This window comes from Natator depressus, chromosome 5, assembly GCF_965152275.1.
Source record: "Natator depressus isolate rNatDep1 chromosome 5, rNatDep2.hap1, whole genome shotgun sequence".
Classification (NCBI taxonomy): domain Eukaryota; kingdom Metazoa; phylum Chordata; order Testudines; family Cheloniidae; genus Natator; species Natator depressus.
Window position 1 is genome coordinate 94,448,095 of NC_134238.1, and position 19,108 is coordinate 94,467,202.

The following is a 19,108-nucleotide window of genomic DNA, read 5'->3' on the forward strand; positions in this document are numbered from 1 at the left end:
TGGATGGCAGGATATGGCCGTAAGTGTGGCTAATTCAAAATCAATGGCTTTAGAACTGCGGACCCATTTCTAACTTTTTGGACCGGATGTCATCTCTACGTCTTGAATGCTATGTCAGGATGAAATTCACCCCTACAGCTAGCACCCTTTGTGCTGGCCCTCTGCACAAGAGAATTTCATCCCAAATGCACTCATCTATTTTCTTCACTGCTATTCATGTACAGCATGCACAGTCCATTTCATAAAAACAATAAGACACCCAAGGTCGTGCACTTCTGCATCATGACTAATCTGTGGCCTAGAATAATCACCCCTAGCAATGCACTACCCTGAGATTCTAAATAGCTTGAAAGGACAATGTCAGCTTTGGTAAGACAAAAAGTTTACCTACCAAGAAAGCAGCCTCTCCGTACATTAAGCAAATATTCCTATTTATTTTAAACCAATTGTTTAAATGTGACAAAACACAAGCAGACAGAAAACCTGTAAGGCCATAGAAAACTTACAATAAACAAAGGGCATGGTTCTCCTCTCATTTACAGTAGTGTGAATTGGGGATAACATCATTGGAATCAACAGAGCTACACTGGCGAGACCCCAAAGTGTTGTAGATGAGTGCAAGTCACACCCCTTTTTTCCTCTACATTTTTTCTAGCCATAGGATGGATAGCTTGAACTTAAATAAATACTCAGGAGGAAATAATTAAGTTAAGACCTTCAGGAATGGGCTGTTATCTCTCTAGACAAATATTTTTGCTCTACCAGGGTTTATACTCTCCCTTTAGCTATATACTCTTGAAATTAGCAGATGTGTAGCATATTCAAAAGCTCTGAGAGTGATGGTAGTGTGAGGACCACAGGTCAAAGCATTTAGATATGGGGTGAAAAATTTCAAGATCATTGAATTCAACCCCCTCCTTATATTCCATAAGGATATAGATTCCTTATGGAAGACAAATCAGATATTAAACTGATATTATACAACATATTATCCTACAGATTATTTCCATATGAAAAAATATAATTTTTTATAATTTCCTTCCTTTTATTGTTGCTGTTATAGAAAATCTTTCTTTCTTTCTTTCTTTCTTTCTTTCTTTCTTTCTCCATCAACCAGAACAACACAGTCATCTTTCTACAAGCAGCAATCTCAATTCTGAATAATAAAACAGCATTCTGAACTACTGCAAAGACTCACATAATTCTGCATCAAGTCTGGGTGGGTTCTCTCAATGCCATCATCCAGGATGGTGATCACGACATTCTTTCCGGTGTAGCCTCTCTTCCAAGCACCTACTATGTTCATATCTGACTGACAGTGATGGGTGTTATCACTGCAGTGCTAAAGAGAGAAGAGGAGATAAATGCATTGGATGTTGGAGATAATTGAACAGTGGGGGGAGGGAGGGTTGGGATATTAGCTTATTCATTATCATAACCAATTAAATTATCAGCAGATGACTGTATTGATTTGAATAGCAGATACGGAAGATCAGTGTCTTCATTAACAAATACCAGGATAATTTAAAAGAAACGCTAAATGAAATGGAAATCACTAGAACTGCTTATTTCTTTTTAAATACCCAACAGTAGAAAAGGGCAGCTATTAGCTATGATGCCCAATTAGAAGTCCTGTATAAAATGAAACAAATTTTTTTTTCTGACCATTTGATGTGCTCACTGGAAATGTGCATTTGAATTTTTCAGCAAAACAAATCATACGCAGATAAGTCTGTAAAGAAACGTCTGTAGAGATAAGTCTGTAGAGAAACAGCCCTGGAAACAGAACTTGCTTTTTGGAGCTTCTGTGCTGTATAATTTCTTTACTGGATGTCTGGAAACTAATCCAGATTCGTTTCTATCTACAAAAGAAGGCTTTTGGCAGGTTTTGTGCAATATCAGCAGGAGATGAGCAGGACTTAAGAACCTTTAACCAAAACAACCCTCTGAAAAACTTGCAGCTTAAGATGCCTGATGAATTGTAGATGGCTATACGTCATCATGTCGGGGTACAACTTGCTGAGGAATGGGTGTGGAGAGAGCTTAGAGTACCTAAAAATTAAATGACTCTCCTGTGACATGAGTACATCCGCCATTTATATGAAAAAATCTGGCTTGCTATGGAAATGAGAAATGACACTTGGGTATTCATATACCCCCACTAGCAACTCTCTGACCCATAGACAAAGTGGTTCCCTATGAAGCCCGAACCATTCAGACCCTCATCAGTGTTGCTTTTCTCCAACTCAGTGAGAGCAAGGAGGGGGAAAAAAGAAGAAGGAAAGAAAGAAAGAAATGCTTGAACTTAGTATCATAGCAACAGTAGCCACATGAAAGCTCTCAGCGTTCATTCCCCGCTCCCCATTTCCTTGCACATGCACCTCAATGTAATGTTTTAGCATTTTGGAAACTGTAAACAGTTCAACTAAATAAAAAGGGACAGATTCTGCCCTGACTTATACACAGGGGGAGGGAATGGGGTAACCCCATTGAAGGCAATTTGTTAGCACAGAATGTGGTGTAAATTAATGTAAGATTACTACTGAGACCGCTCTTACCACTGCCACCTTCCATTCACTGCACCTTGATACAATATACAAACCAGTGGATTTCACAGTGTTTATTAGAGGTTACTAAAGCAAGTTTGCTATTAAGCATTGTATAAACAAGGCATTTGTACAACTTTAGGGATCAACTCCAAAGAATGTCTAGCTGAGGATTGAAAGTAGAGTTATGTATATCATTCAAAAATGTGCAGACAGCTTGTTTTTTAAGGTTAGCATCACTCTACACTTCCTTTTTTGCACACTTTGTGCAGTGGCTGCTCAAGACTCTTTGTGATATACAAACAATAATAAAACAGCATTCTGAACTACTGCAAAGACTCACATAATGCTTCATCAAGTCTGGGTGGGTTCTCTCAATGCCATCATCCAGGATGGTGTTACCATTGCAGTGCTAAAGATTATAACAGTGCTTCGCACATAGAGTTCCCTTGTTTTTTTCAAAGTGCACTACAATCTTCAAACCAATTAATCTTCACCAAACAGCTGTGAGGTAGATAAATATGACTACTGACATTTTACAGCTGGGAAAATGGAGACATGAAGGGTGAAGTGATTTGCCCAAGGTCACAGAGCAAGTCATAGGCGGAAGTGGGATGGGAGTTCCTGCCTCCCTGCCCCAGGGTCAATTTACTGAACTATGCTGACTCACCACTCTGAGATGATCATGCCTTGACATATTTACCAGACACCTCTGAGCTAGAGGAGTAGACTTATTAGCCAGAAGCCAATACTAAAAGTAAAGTATTCTCCAGCAGGTCGGAGGTGGGGCACATAATCCCTTCAGTCTGACGAAAGACAGAAACTCCACCCTTCCTTTCTTCCTGGTTGCTGGGAATGAAGAAAGGGGAAAATGACTCCCAATAACCAACATGCAACCCACCACTAGATCTTTCCTCCTCTCCTCCCTTTCTTTGAAATGAGCAGCAGCCCTTGGGGTGTTCTGTTCCTAGGCTTGTCCCTTTCCCTCTGGGGAAGAACTAGCAGTTCTGGCTGCTCTGCTTCTTGGTCTAGTCCAGTGGTTCTCAACCTGCGGCCCATGGGCCGCTTGTGGCCCAATCAGCACAGCTCAGTGACCCATGTGACATCCTCAGGGCCATATGGGTAGTATTGGATGTGGCTCACAATAGTAAAAAGGTTTAGAACCACTTGTCTAGTCTCACCACTTGCCCTGGGCAAGTGTGTGGGTGTTTGGTTCCTATTCCCCTGAAAGGCCCTTGGACCTCTACCAGAAGATGATTCCTTTCTCTCTCAGTGCTGTCAACAGGCTGCCCATGCCTGAATATCTGCTTCTGGGCAGCAGCAGAGGTTCCCACTGGCCTCTTTCCTACACTGATGTACAAAAAAGCAAGACAAGATACACCTACCCCATTAGTGAATGATTAACTGATTCTTCTGATATACTGTGCCAGATCCTGGCCCCCACTTTGTGCTCCAGCACTGGGAAGACAGCCAAACTAAATGGGTGGTCAGAGAATCCCCTGGCAAAGGAGAATCTCCAGAAAGTATAGAGCTGGCATATCTCTACACCCAGTCCATCCTTCAGCCATAGCATAGGGGGCATATAAGGGATGAAAAGGTGGTATAAAGCCATCATCATTCCCATCCCCATCTCTGCCAAGCACCTAGCAACTGCAGCTGAAGATGGAGCTCATCTTTGTTAAAATCCATCCTTTCCTTTCAACCCCTACTACTAACAACACCTTTGTCATCTCTCATCATGCCTATGGATCCTCTTCGTCCTCCTCTCACCTCTCCCTCCTAGTCTAGGCAAAATGCTGCTATTAGAATCATCTTCCTCTCCTGCTGCTCCGAGCAGTTCTCTGCCTCCATGCTCCCATCTCCTTCATTCTCTCCTGTCTCTGGCTCCCTTTCTTTTTTCCACATCAAGTTCAACCTTTTCTCCACCACAAATCCCCTGCCTCACAATCAGCTCCTCTTGCCCCAAAATTGCACCACAAACTGTACCCCACACTCTGAACTGGCATACCATTTTTCAGGCCAATCTGATTAGGTGTGTCAATTTTAAAGCAGTTTGAAAATTTAGCTTTTAATAGAAATGCTCTTTCAACCTCAACTACAGTGCAGTTTAGCACAGACTCCAACTTGTTGTCCACTATAAATTCTCTCCTCCACCTCTTTAAATCCCTCCTTCAAAATCACTTCTAGTGAGAAATCTCCAGTGTAGACTTCCATTCTATCATTCTTCCTTAACTGTATTGTGTTTAAACTTTATTATCTGTTTCATATTCATCTGTCTGAATTACGTTGTCAGATCCTTGGGACAGGGACTTTGTGTTGTAAATGTTTGAAAGCACTGTGTAGATTTACAGAGCTACCTAAATAATGAATAGTCATTAAAATAAGAAAGCAAGTGCCTAAAATTAACTGGACTTTGTGCCTAAAAAGCAAGTGCCTAAAATTAACTGGACAATGGGCAAGTACTGAAGCATCTTATTAATTCGCAATAATGTCAGTGTATTTTCTCTGTTCCCTCTTTTTGGAACATGATTTTTTGTGTGTCTGCAGTTGTAGTTTTTGCCCCCAGTCCTGCTTAACTTTACATAAGCACATGAGCTATCCTACTTCAATCAATGGATCTACTAAGATGCATTAAGTTAAATTTGCAGGATTGAGGCTTAATTTATCTTAACCTCTATTGATGTGAAGTTCTAAGGATCATTTTTATATTTGGTTGGCTATTTTAAAATATTGATTAGTTGTCAAATCTATCCCAGCAGTAACCAGACCAAAAAAAAAACACAAAAAACCCACAACAACCAACTTTGTTAACATACAAAACCTTGGGAGTCACAGGTTTTTACCAGATCCATCCATATAAATATTGCTGATTGATTTCTCCACCTCCGCCACAGAGAATAGGCAAGTACGTGGAATCCTACCTTCCCACCGACAAGTTAGTTTAGTCACAGTAAAAGAGCATCATTTTAGCATACATTGTTTTTGCCCACTGCCTGAAGGATATCATTGAAAGGAGTAACAACCCCTCACCCAATATAATTTGACTGAGTTTTTTAAAAGGCAGTTAAAGGCTGATGTTTCTCTTTGTAGTGTTTAACTGCAAAACATTAATGACACGACAGTTAGCATTTAATCAGAAACCTCTGCAAGGGCAGAGAGACTCTTGTGTTCCAAAAATGCTTAGGAAGCAAGAAGGGTGTTCTGAGGAAAATTACTGATCTAGAACTTCCCTCAGACTTGCAGTTCAAGTCTCATAGAGGTGAGAGGCCAAAAGAATCACTTGAATGTGGACAGTTTGGAAGCTATTCCTGCAATTAAGAAACAGGCACAGTGTTTAAAAGAAGTGAGTCAGCTATTAAAGGGGTTTTCTGCAATCTGCTACATTCTTTCAATGCTAGACTTGTGCCTGGAGTTTTGTAGTTATTGTGTTACATACTCTCTCATAAGAATGGCCATACTGGGTCAGACCAAAGGTCCATCTAGCCCAGTATCCTGTCTTCTGACAATGGCCAATGCCAGGTGCTTCAGAGGGAATGAACAGAACAGATAATCATCAAGTGATCCATGCTCTGTTGCCCATTCCCAGTTTCTGGCAAAAAGGCTAGGGACACCATCTCTAACCATTGATGGACCTATCCTCCATGAATTTATCTAGTACTTTTTTGAACCCTGTTATAGTCTTGACCTTCACAACATCCTCTGGCAAGGAGTTCCACAGGCTGACTATGTTGTATGAAGAAATACTTTCTTTTGTTTGTTTTAAACCTGCTGCCTATTAATTTCATTTGGTGACCCCTAGTTCTTGTGTTATGAGGAGTAAATAATATTTCCTTAATTACTTTCTCCACACCCGTCATGATTTTATAGACCTCAATCATATCCCCCTCTTAGTTGTCTCTTTTCCAAGTCTTGTTAATCTCTCCTCATACAGAGGCTGTTCCATTCCCCTAATCATTTTTGTTGCCCTTTTCTGAACCTTTTCCAATTCCAATATATATTTTTTTACATGGGACAACCATATCTGCATGCAGTATTCAAGATGTGGGTGTATCATAGATTTATATAGAGGCAATATGATATTTTCTGTCTTATTATCTGTCCCTTTCTTAATGATTCCCAACATTTCTGTTAGCTTTTTTGATTGCTGCTGCAGATTGAGTAGATGTTTTCAAATGTAGCTCATTGTCTTTATCATTATCTGAACATTTTGTGCCTGGTGTGCTAATTTCAGAGGTCTGATACTGGCTATATCCAGTTATGGATCAATACCAAAAAGGAATTGACAGAGTGAGGAACCAGTAATCATCTTAAAGTCAATATCTTGTGAAATTCTAGAGCCAAAAATGAATTTGGAGGAAAGCTATACACCAGACCCTCACTCGAATGCGGGATTTGGGATCCATACCAAGTACCACATTATAGCGGGGACTGTGTTAAAATGAAATTACTCTATACAGTAAATGTCACATTAATAAAGTATAGAAAACCTCAGAAAATAAACTCCTACTTGAAGGAAACAATAAACGAGAAAAAAAGTGTTGCTTTATTAGAGATTTATAGTAGACATTACAATAAACTAGTCTAGTTTTTCTTTAAAAAGTCGGTGAATTGCTTTTGCTTCTTGTTGCTGTGCCGCTTCTGCTAAGCAAACTGCAAAAGACTACGTAGCTGCATAATTTTTATAGGCTCAAAGTCTTGCATCTCAAACCATCTCAAAGCAGTCTCTAAGCCAGCTACGGTCGCAGTAGACGTTAGAACAACGTCCACTTCATCTTCCTCTTCTTCTTCCACGGCGAAGGCCAATTCTTCAGCTTCTGGAATGTTGTTTGGTTGTACGGCCTGAAGAATTTGGTCATCCATTAGACTGTCAGCAACAGGACAAAATTCTTCTGTTTCATCATTGCCTCTTATCCAGGACTCGATATTTTGTGGCAGAGCAGTTATCCTGAGCCCGGACAGTTGCTGGCACAGCTCCTACATCCACTCCATGTCTGTTCTTCCAACTTCCTCCTCTGTAAATCCCTTCAAGTCGAATTCCTCGTCAGACTGTGATCTGCTTTCTTCATTTTCTTTCAGGAGTGGGTGGCCAAACGACTCTTTCAGTCCCACCATCCAACAGCGGTTTATCGTTTCAGCGCATAATAAATTCCAGGAATCGCCACCAATGTAAAAGAAGTCTTTTGTAGTCAACTTCTTCAGAAAATCGGTGACAGACAACTCGTTTCTATCATTTGTCGTACCAAGTTCCGTCGATAGTGCTGCTTAAAAATGGCAATAACCCCTTGATCAAGCGGCTGGATTTTGGAAGTTGTGTTTTTAGGTAAGTATGCAACCTGTATTTTACCATCACAGGTTCGGAGTCTTTCGGCCGGAGGACATGCTGGACAGTTGCCTAGCAAATAACGGCCTTTTCTTCTAAGCATTTTGCCCGCAAATGTTTTCGCACAGAAGGGACAAATTCAGTGAAGAACCATTGTTCAAAAATCTCTCTTGTCATCCAGGAATTTTGGGGGTTCTTGTACAAAAACGGCAGGCAATTCACATTTACGTGACGAAAGCACCGAGGCATGCGAGACTTTCCAATGCACAATGGTTTTAATTTATGCTTGCCTGTTGCATTCACACAAAACAATACAGTAAGGTGATCTTTTGCCTGTTTATATCCTTCTTTCTTACATTCATCTGTTCTAACAGCCAGGGTTTTATCGGGCAACATTTTATAATAAATTCCTGTTTCGTCTGCATTGCAAACCTGTTCCTCCGAGTAACCCTCTGCCTGTAAAATTTCCCTCAGCTTCACAGGGTATGATTGCGCGGCGTTGTCATCAACAGAGCGTTTTTCTCCTGAAACTGCAATCTGAGAGATTCCGTGTCTTTTCTGAAATTGCCGTAGCCAACCCGAACTCACCTTAAAATTGCTGAATTCGCCATTAAGTTTCCGGTCGAATTTTTCCGCTTGCCAGGCTATAAGCGAACCAGAGATTGGAATGCCTTTCTGCTGTTCTTGCACAAACCACGTGTACACCGCAGAATCAAGATCGGCATCATTCGCTAAACAGGCTCGTTTTCTTTGAAGGCCATGTTCTTCATCCAGGTTATGAATGTAAGTTCCAAGCTGGTCAGCATTCTTTAGCCATCTACGAAAGGTGGACTTGTTAATGCCAATATCGCAGCTAATCTTTGCCTGGGTTTCGCCATTTCTAAGTCGTTCGATAGAGTCCAATTTCTCCTGCACCGAGTAAGCCTTCCTTTTGTCCAACATTTTTGACATCTTTCTAAAGATTAATATTGTACCTGTAAATTTTTATTACATTACATTTCTATGGCGTTCTAGGCCTACAGTAATCGTCTTAGGGCTTGTCTACACTACCGCGGGGTCGATCTCCCATTGACTGCGCTTGCGCTCCTCGTTCTGGTGGAGTATTAGAGTCGACAGGAAAGCACTCAGCGGTCGATTTATCTCGTCTATAATCAAAAAAATTGTACTGTACAGTACTTAAATTTGGGATCCATGGCCGTGACTGCGTTATATGCGAATTCGTGTTATATAGACGCGCGTTCTAGCAAGGGTCCGGTGTATAAGGCATTCTATTCTGTCTTTAACAAGTTTTTAAACAGCCAATTTCTCATGAATTGTTGATGTTATGCCCTCTGAAAGCTATCACATGGTACAAAGCACTGGTTTCCAGCAGTACTTGCATTAACAGTGGTTAAAGATCATCTCGAACTGATTTGGTGGAACAATACAAATACTTTAAAGCCCAGTAAATCTTCCAACCATTAGCCCCCCAACCAGAAATTAACAGGGAAAAAAGAACCTTGTAAAAAGACGGGCTCTTCCTGATTTTCACGTAGAACAGTAGTAAAAAAAGAGTCTTGCCATAGGCAGTAGACCTTGCAGTTTATGGTACACATTCTTTAGGTCTAGGAGCTTCGTCCACTGTACTATACAGCATGATAGAATATATGATGTGATAAAGTTTTACAGGGTCACACAGGTAGAACAGTAAGAATTGTCAAGGGCAAATTATTTGGACTTGATCAGCTCCTAAAATCCATGCATGGAGGGGACAGAACTGCATGGGGCCAAGAGGTGGATGTTGGTTAACCAAGGAGTTGTCAAGGGAAGAGACTTCTGCCTCTTCTGTGAGAGGAAATTCAGTGTTCGACATTTGGTTAACCACTAGCTGCCAGGATGTTATTCTCAGCTGGTCAGTAAATATATCCAAGCAGCAAAGTTTAGTTTCCCTTCGCTTTAGTGGAGATGGCTTACTGGTGCCAGGCTCAAGTTCATTTGGTACTTTTGATATGAAACAAGCTTCATTTTGAATGGAGGGGAGGAAACATCAGTTACCTCAGTGAAGGATGACCTTCTAAAAGTCTAAATAGACAGATAGATCCACTGTTATAGTGGCCCATATGATTCAATATAAGCAAAGAAAACATGTTTTCAGGAACAGTATAACTCAGGAATGAGTTAAATTAGGCAGTTAGTAAATTGTGTTTACTGAGGGATAATGTTTTTTAAAATAATGCTTTTTTTCAAGAGTGTTTATCACATTTTTAATGTTGAGTATAAACTCTTCCATCAGAGCTAGCAATAAATGAAAGGGGGGTGTTAATGATTAGGAGGAGTTTTTGCAGGAAATAAACATTTATTTTTCGTAAATGTAATCTAATATTTATTGCATGTTAAATAGGAAACACTGTCTGCATAGAAACTTCTTTTCCTCTGAATTTCACCCCTGAACAATTTTGGATCACAGCATTTTAAAGGCCTATAGAGGTTGGAGATATTATATGGACTGATTCATCTCATGCTTGAGATGCTTTCGATTAACTAGTATTTGATGTCTGAAACAACACATTTTACTGAACTGCTACTTTTTCCCATCTGAGTCTCTTTCCAATGAAATATTTGAAAAATATACAGTATTAAATATTTAGCTTCAAATTCATCCCTGGTATAACTTCAACGTATTTGACTGAGTTACACCAGAGATGAATTTGGCGCTTGACCTTTTTGATTTTTCAAGTAAACAAGTAAAATGTATTTAGAGGCCAGTGGGAGGAAACAAATCAAAAACATACATTATTTTATAAGTTTGTTTAAACAGAGAAGCAGAACAGGGAATCAATGTAAATGGGTTCCTTATATTTATAGAACTATCTATTGGCTATAGGGAAACAAGAACAAGACAACAGAACCTAATTTATCTCTATAAAAAATGAGTTAATGACTCAGGTTACTCTGTGACTTGACACTAAATTTCTAGTCTTCCCAAAAGGAGAACAATTCAGAATATAGTTAGCTCACATATACACTAAGACTATTCCATCATTTCTCATCACTGGAAATTTTAAAATAAAAATTGGATATTTTTCTGAAACATCTGCTCTGGTTCAAACAGAAATTAATTCAGGGAGGTCCTCTGGCCAGTTATACAGGAAGTTGGACTAAATAATCGTAATGATTCCTTCTGGCCATATAATTTATTAATCGATTCTACCAAGGACTATAGGTTCAAAGCTTTTCTTTTTCTTTTCTATGTACTAGTTTATCAAGTATTCATATTTATTTGGTAAGAATTAACCTTGTGACTATACACACACAGATTTGCTGCATGTTGACTGATGGTATCATCAGCTCCATGATACCACTAAATTAATTTACTTATTAAATTAATTACAGTTCAAGTATAAAATAACAAAAAAATGAAAGTCACTTTTAAGGCAAAATGTTTGGTCTGAAACAATGTTCACTAAATTCCTTTTGAAAAAAGGGAAACGATGCATCATATGATACTGTTCTGCAGTAAAACATGTAGGAGGTAAACCTAGCAAAAAACATTTACTAATGCTCCCCGCATGTGGGATGGATTTTGAGATCACAGAGAGGGTTGGAGATATAACTTACCAATCCTGTGGATCCTAGGAATTCATGAAGAAAGAATCCATCCATACCCATGGATTCAGAGCCTTCTTTGGGCTCTGTGGCACCATCCTTCACTTGGTAGCCACGTGCCCTGAGGATGCTTCCATTATACATATACCCTATACTCCTCAGCCTGGGGGAACATCAGAGTGGATCGGAAGTTAATGCTGTTTTCACCTGCTTTAACTCCTGTCTAAGAAAAACTGTGGAAATCCTGTTGGAAGGAGCATATGCACAGAGTGGCTGTTCCCTGCCCTGAACTGTGCATCCTCACCCAGAGTGGTGTTATTCAGGAAGGGGGAATTATTCCACAAATACATCGTTCTTTCCATTCTGCCATTTTTGTGGCCTGTGCATTGTGCTTTTATGTGACCTCCATTAATTCCCACAAAAGAAAGAAGTATCAGAGAATTTTATTGAGAGTCTTATGACATATGGTCCTTTTCTTAAAGTGCCATGGAGTCATGTGATTACACTAAATTCATATGTCACGTTTTAAAATTCATGTCTCGTTTGCCCTGAATGACTCTATGATGACCAGAAAACTACTGAAATCAGAAGTGAACCCTGCGAGGTGGGAGTGTCCCAGAGCTTGGGCTGTAGCCTGAGCCTGAATGTCTGCACCACAGTTAAAGAGACCCTTAGCCTGAGCCCCGCAAGCCCAAGTCAGCTGGCATGAGCCAGCTGCAGATGTCTAATTGCAGTGTAGACATACCCTCTACACTTGCGGTGGCATGCAGGATATGTGTAGCTACACGCCACAGAGAAAAGCAGGTCTCATCCACACTGCAATGTGTAGCTACATGCAGCAGTGAAAGGCTTGGGCAGCAGGGAAAGGATCCAGCAGCTCCCAGAGCAGCCAAAGCCTTTCACTGCGGTGGGGAAAGTCTTGAGCAATGAGAAGGCAGCGGTGTAGTGCAGATGTGGGAAGCAGTGCTTGGACATGTTAAGAGCCGTGTAGGGTATATACCATAAAGTTCTGGGCATGTCTTCACTTGCCTAAAGTTCTGGGCAAGTGTCTCACTCCTATTGATGCCTGTGCTGGGGGTTGTGCAGTGTCTGCAAGCTACATGCCAACATCACTGTAGTCACAGCCTTAGTGCTACATCAAGAGTAGGTTTGAGAGTGTGGTGCAGAGCAGAGTGTGGAGGGTTTTAGTTGATTTTATTTCCTTAGGACTTCTTTGTCCTCAAAAATTGTATTGCTGTAACTATACAAGTATAGCAATACAAAGGTGCTTTATACAAGTATAGCTTATTCCTGTAGGGAAGGGGGGAAAGGTACACCAATATAAGGCCCCTTTACCAGTCTAACTGCATCCACAGTATACCAATATAATTATTTTGGTAAAAGCTCACGTCCCTAACTGACAGTTATACTGGTACAAAATCTAAGTGTAGACCAGGCCTTATCTTTTGAAAGAAAGGAGATACAAACAGCTTTCTTTATCAATAAGAGTCTTTACTCTTTTCAGAGATCACCAATGTCAGGGAAAAAAAAGAGAGGTGGTGGGTGACAGGAAGGCCCAGAACAGAGTTAAAGAGATCAGAGCATAATGAAGCTGGGGAACACACTCCCAGAAATTAATCTACAGTACAAATTATTAATGTCATAATCATTTATTCTTGTCTCAGTTCTATAGTATTTTGCTTTGTGTTACTGTTATGACCTTGTCTCTTGGAGGCGCCTTGTTCCCTTTACTTGTCATCATTCACGCTGTTCATTCACCTCCACAGCTCCTGTCAAATAGAACTGACTTCTTGTATCCCTCTGCCTTATCGCCTGTCAAATCTTGGCTGAAAACATATCTTCTCTCCCTTATTCATGCCTCTTCATTTCTCCTTCACTTTGTTGTTATTTTCAGCTTTATGGCTGTATTATTTAACTGTGTAAATTGTTGTAGGAGACAATTTGTATGAAAAATACCATACAAAGTAAAGTGGCAGCATAATAAAAGGAAGAGAAAAGAAAATTCTCATAGAGAGAATTTCAGCTTTTTTTTAAAGCTATTATATTGTATCATGTAAGTACGTGACATGTTTTAAAGATATTTTCAATTTACTTCTTATAATGTAATGGGATTTTTGGAGCTATTAAGGACATCTTGTAAATTTGTAAGCAGACAATTTTGAAATTGTACATTATTTACTCAATACTGCAACCCCTCACAACAAGGTTAATGAAGGGTTTGCCATGTCAGTTTGTACTTTGAAGCTATCATGATGATCAAACAGATAGATAGTCAAATTCATAATGCTAAGGAAATGTTACTGATTATGCACAGTTGTCAAATTTTAAACATGAGTATCTTGGCAATCATTAAATACAATGGGCCAAGTGCATTCTGTAGAACAGAGAAATTTAAAATGTACATCCCTGCACCATCTTCCCAAAGCTGAAATCAATCATAGAGCAAAACTGAGTAGGAGGTAAAATGTAAATATAAAAATGTGAATGATAATAGCATCATAGAAATGTAGGGCTGGAAGGGACCTTCAGAAATCATCAAGTCCAGCCACCTGCGCTAAGGCAGCACCAAGTAAACCTAGACCAACCTGTTTTTAAAAATCTCCAATGATGGGGTTTCCAAAACCTTTCTTGGAAGCCTATTCTTGAGCTTAACTGCCCTTAGTGTTAGAAAGCTTTTCCTAATATCTAACCTAAATCTCCCTTGCTGCAGATTAAGCTCATTACTTCTTGTTTTACCTTCAGTGGACATGAAGAACAATTGATCACCGTCCTCTTTATTACAGCCCTCAACGTATTTGAAGACTGTTGTATGTTCTCCTCTCAGTCTTCTTTTCTGAAGACTAAACATGCCCAAATTTTTTAATCTTCCCTCATAGGTCAGTTTAATAATTTTTACCATCCCCATTTTACAGAAGGGGAAACTTTGAGATCTACTGATGAAAAGCACGACCTAAGAGATAGGCTTTATTTAATAATTTTTGTCACTCTCCTCTGGATTCTCTCTCTAATTTGTCCACATCCTTCTTGAAGTGTGGCACCCAGAATCGCATCCAGGATTCCAGCTGAGACTTCACCAGTGCCACATACAGCAAGATAATTACTTCCCATGTCTTCCATACAACACTCCTGTTAATACACCTCACAATCACATTAGCCATTTTTGCAACTGTATCACTTTGTTGACTCGTATTCAATTTGTGATCTACTATAATCCAAGATTCTTTTCAGTATTATTAGCCAGTTATTCCCTATTTTGTAGTTGTGCATTTGATTCCTAAGTGTAGTACTTTGCGCTTGCCTTTATTGCATTTCATCTTGCTGATTTCAGACCAATTCCCCAATTTGTCAAAGTCATTTTGAATTTTAATCCTGTCATCTTCCAGTTTAGTATCAACCACAAATTATATAAGCATACCCTCCTCTCCGTTATCCCAGTCATTAATGAAAATATTAATTATAATTGGGAGTTAAGAATGTTTTATTAAATACCAAATGAATACAATTCTGCAATCATGCAAGTAGGCTTCTTAGTTTAAAAAAATCCTAGTTAAGAAGGGAAGTGAAAGTGGCAATTAATTTTTTTAAAATATAAAACAAATGGAAAATTGGGAAGTTGATAGCAATGAGTAGAAATAGGCAGTTATGCAATGCAGACAACGGATAAAGGAAGCTAAAGGTATAATCGTAAAATCTACAGCCAGTAGGGTTAAGGATAATAAAAAAGGAATTCCTTAAATCGATCAGGAACAAATGAAATCCTAACATTGGAATCGGTCCAATATCAGACAAGGATGGTTAAATTGTCAATCCTGATGCTAAAAAATCTAAATTATTCAATAAATATTTCTGTACTATATTTGGAAAGAAGCGGGATCATGTATTCATATCTCATAGTGATTAACAAAGGCTTTCTTTTCCTCCAGTAACTAGGGATGATATTAAACAGCAACTATTAAAGTTAAAAAATTTTAAATCAGCAGGACCAGATAACTCGTTAGTTTGGCTGATAAAAGTAACTGTACGGATATAATATACTTAGACTATTGTACAACATTTAACTTAGTTCTACATGACATTCTGATAAAAATAAAATAAAGCATTATACAAAATCTGCACTGCCCATATTAAGTGGATTAAAAACTGGTTAACAGATAGACCTAAAAAATTATCTGTAAATGGGGAATCAGCATTCTATGGGATCTAGTGGGGTCCCACAGGCAGTTGTTCTTGGCCCAATGTTATTCAATATCTTTATTAATGATCTGGAAGAAAATATAAAATCATTGCTAGTAATCTGCAGAGGACTCAAAAATTGGTGGTTACAGATCAGTTACAATTTGTCTAGGTCACTCTGGATCCTATCCCTACCTTCTAGTGTATCTACCCCTCTCCCCACCTTGGTGTCATCTGCAAATTTGCTGAAGGTGAAATCCATTCCATCATCCAGATCATTAATGAAGATGCTGAACAAAACCGGCCCCAAGACCAACCCATGGGGCACTCTGCTTGATACTGGCTGCCAATAGACATCGAGCCATTGATCACTATCCATTGAGCACGATGATCTAGCCAGCTTTCTAGCCACCTTACAGTCCATTAATCCAATCTATACTTTTTTAACTTGCTGGCAAGAATACTGTGGAAGACCGTATCAAAAGCTTTGCTAAAGTTAAGGTATATCACGTCCACCACTTTCCCCATATTCACAGAGCCAGTTATTTCATCATGGAACGCAATCAGGTTGCTTAGGCATGACTTGCAGTTCGTGAATCCATTTTGGCTGTTCCTGATCACCTTCCTCTCCTCCAAGTGCTTCAAAATGGATTCCTTGAAGACCTGACTTCTAGATTAAAAAATTAAAAGTCTCCAAGGAAAAAGCAATCTTCTAAGGATACAGAAAAGTATGCATCAAGGAGTTACACCGACAGCATAATCCTTCTGCACTGTGGCAATCTAACCTCATTTTGGGAGTGTACCTGCTGTCGAAGCCAAGACCACTTTTTGTACTGAATCTGGTTCTTGAAAGTTGCACATAAAATAATCCACAAAACCAAATAATACTCAATTGCAATGAAATAAAGGTCTACTTAAACATAAAATGATACATACATTCAAGTGAACAGTTCAGGACAATGAGACGCAAATTAATTTTGATTTGTGGGACATTAAAACAGAACCTGGGCCCTGATTCAGCAGAAGTGTGTGATTAACCTTAAGCATGCGCTTAAATCCAGTCCTGTTTAGCAAAGCCATTAGGTATGTGCCTAAGTCCCATTGACGTCTACATGACTTAGTCTTATGGTTAAGTACTATACTGAATTGGGGCTCTGGTCAATTTTTCATTGACGCAGAGAATATCAGGACTTTCCCTTTTTTATTAGCAAGCAAAGCCAGCATTTTCTTTTCCTTGTACTTTTTCATCTACTTGACCCCAGTTAACCTGTACCCTTTGACTTAAGCTGCTGCAGATGGAAGTATTTAACTAGCAGGGAAAAAAGGAAACTAGGTGAGAACCTTTCTATTCACTATGAATGGTTTACTTGACTGCCCTATATATATATATACACACACATATACACATTTTTTTCAAAGCAGCATATGAATCAAATGAACAACTTGATCTGCCAGCAGCAGCACGACTGCAAATGTAAGGCTGCAAGCAAAAAAAGAGAAAAAAAGTAGAAAGCTGTCGTTTCATGCCTGACATTGTTAATCTAATCTCCCCCATTTGAAACAAACAATAAAAAAACCCTTCTCACGACTGTCTGGTATTAAACACGGTGACTGTTTAGATGGTGCAGAAAATAATTCTCAATATATATGCCTGCAGTTCAATCATCCCTTAGCCCTCCCACATAATTGTTTCAGGAGGTTTTAGTCAATCTGTGTTACTCCCTGCTTGTCTGAAGATAACAAGGGTCTTAAACTGTGTTCCTTGCAGGATCACTCCCCAAACACACACGTGTGTCTGTTAGGCAGTTCCTGTGGCATGTCTGAAAAGAGAAGAACTTCTCAGCCTCAGGTTTATTTTTCCTATTCTGTAAATTCCTTCATTGAATATTGCCAGTGAATCAATCCTCCAAATGAAATATCTCAGTTAATGGAAATAGCTTACACAGTCTGTACCATAGGATAGGCCCAGAGACATGTTACTGGCCTACTGTCTCTTGGTAAGTGTGATCACAATTCTTCCACATCTACCTCATAAACGTTTGTACTTTTAACGTCAGAGGAGAGAAAATACCCACAAATGGTAGACAATAAAATGTGTTTTTCTACTGCATGCATCTGATAAAGTGAGCTGTAGCTCATGAAAGCTTATGCTCAAATAAATGTGTTAGTCTCTAAGGTATTACAAGTCCTCCTTTTCTTTTAACAAAATGTGTGTCCTGTCTCAGAGAATAAAACAGGAACATTTCACATTTTTACTGGATGTCTCACTGGCCACTATTGTGCAACCTGTTCATTAAATAAAAAGAATGGGCCAAATTTCTGGTGAATTTGGCCCAATGTTTTTGAAGGATAAACAAGTGAAAAAAGAGCAGTACACGACAGTCTGATCCCTTTGGAATTGTGCAATAGTCTCCGTTTTGGAGTCTGTGTCATTTACAAGCAATGGGGAAACACAGAAGTCAAAAAGATGGAGAGGGCGGAATTAGAAAAGGAGCACAACCACCACAAGCTAGCAAATAAACTTAACCTTGGTATACTGAATCCAAACTTTAAGGGGGAAAAATTTCCCACACTGAGTACAGTGGTCCCAAAAAGCTCACCAGTTGAAAGTCAACTGTTGAGAAGCCTACTTTACGGAGATATGGCAGGCATTTCCCTTGTATATGGAATACTGCAGCAAGACTAATTATTTTCCAATCATAAAGATTAACATTTTATGGTGGCCATTGTATGAACAATGTACGTGAATTAAAGTAGTCTATCTACTGCTCTAATTTATGCAGCTGGCATTTGCATTTAGGCCTTGTCTACACTAGAAAGGGTTTACCGTATATCTATATTGGAGACACAGCTTGTACTTTTGCCAGTATCAGTTATACCAGTTCCTCAAATGAAATAGGTTAAATAGCAAAAGGACTTTTTTACTGGTATAACTGCAACTACACAAGGGCTCATACCAGAATAGCTAAGTTGGTTAAAAAAAACTGACATCCCTAAGTGACACAGCTCTGCCAGAATACATTTTAAGTATAGACCAGACCTTAGTTAAATAGGGACACAGGTTCAGCAATTTGGGTTGGATAGATACCTAAAAGTTGAGTTGCTTGCTCAAACATTGTTTGTGAAAACCTTAAAAGGTCACACCAGGATCACTTGTGAAATTTCCAGTACATCCTGGCTCCAGCCAAAACCACAAGTTTTGTGAGGAAAATAAAGCCTCTTTCTGTCCCTCTCCAAACCTGGAAGAACAGAGGCACATGGAAATCGAACAAAAGAAGAGTTAACTGATTGCTTCTGAACTTCAAAAACCATTAGGTGTTTATATTCATAAAGGGCTGAACAGTTCCACACACGCTTCCCTCAAGTAGTAAAGTAATTTATTATTATTATTCAAGTATCTTGTCTATATTTATTGTGCACAGAGCGCCAGCTGTAAAATCCCACAGTACATTGATGTTTGAGCTTCCTTGTGTTCCCAGGCTTG

General features: G+C 39.2%; 1 protein-coding gene across 4 annotated transcripts in view; it reads right to left on the reverse strand.

Annotated features, from left to right (window-relative positions):
- Window positions 1-19,108, reverse strand: part of PCSK5 (proprotein convertase subtilisin/kexin type 5) — a 303,081-nt gene that overhangs the window by 200,363 nt on the left and 83,610 nt on the right. For all 4 annotated transcript variants that reach the window (XM_074953227.1, XM_074953228.1, XM_074953229.1 and 1 more), the window contains exon 4: window positions 1,199-1,342. In XM_074953227.1, the coding sequence (XP_074809328.1) occupies window positions 1,199-1,342 (144 nt within the window). The remainder of the gene's footprint in view (window positions 1-1,198; window positions 1,343-19,108) is intronic.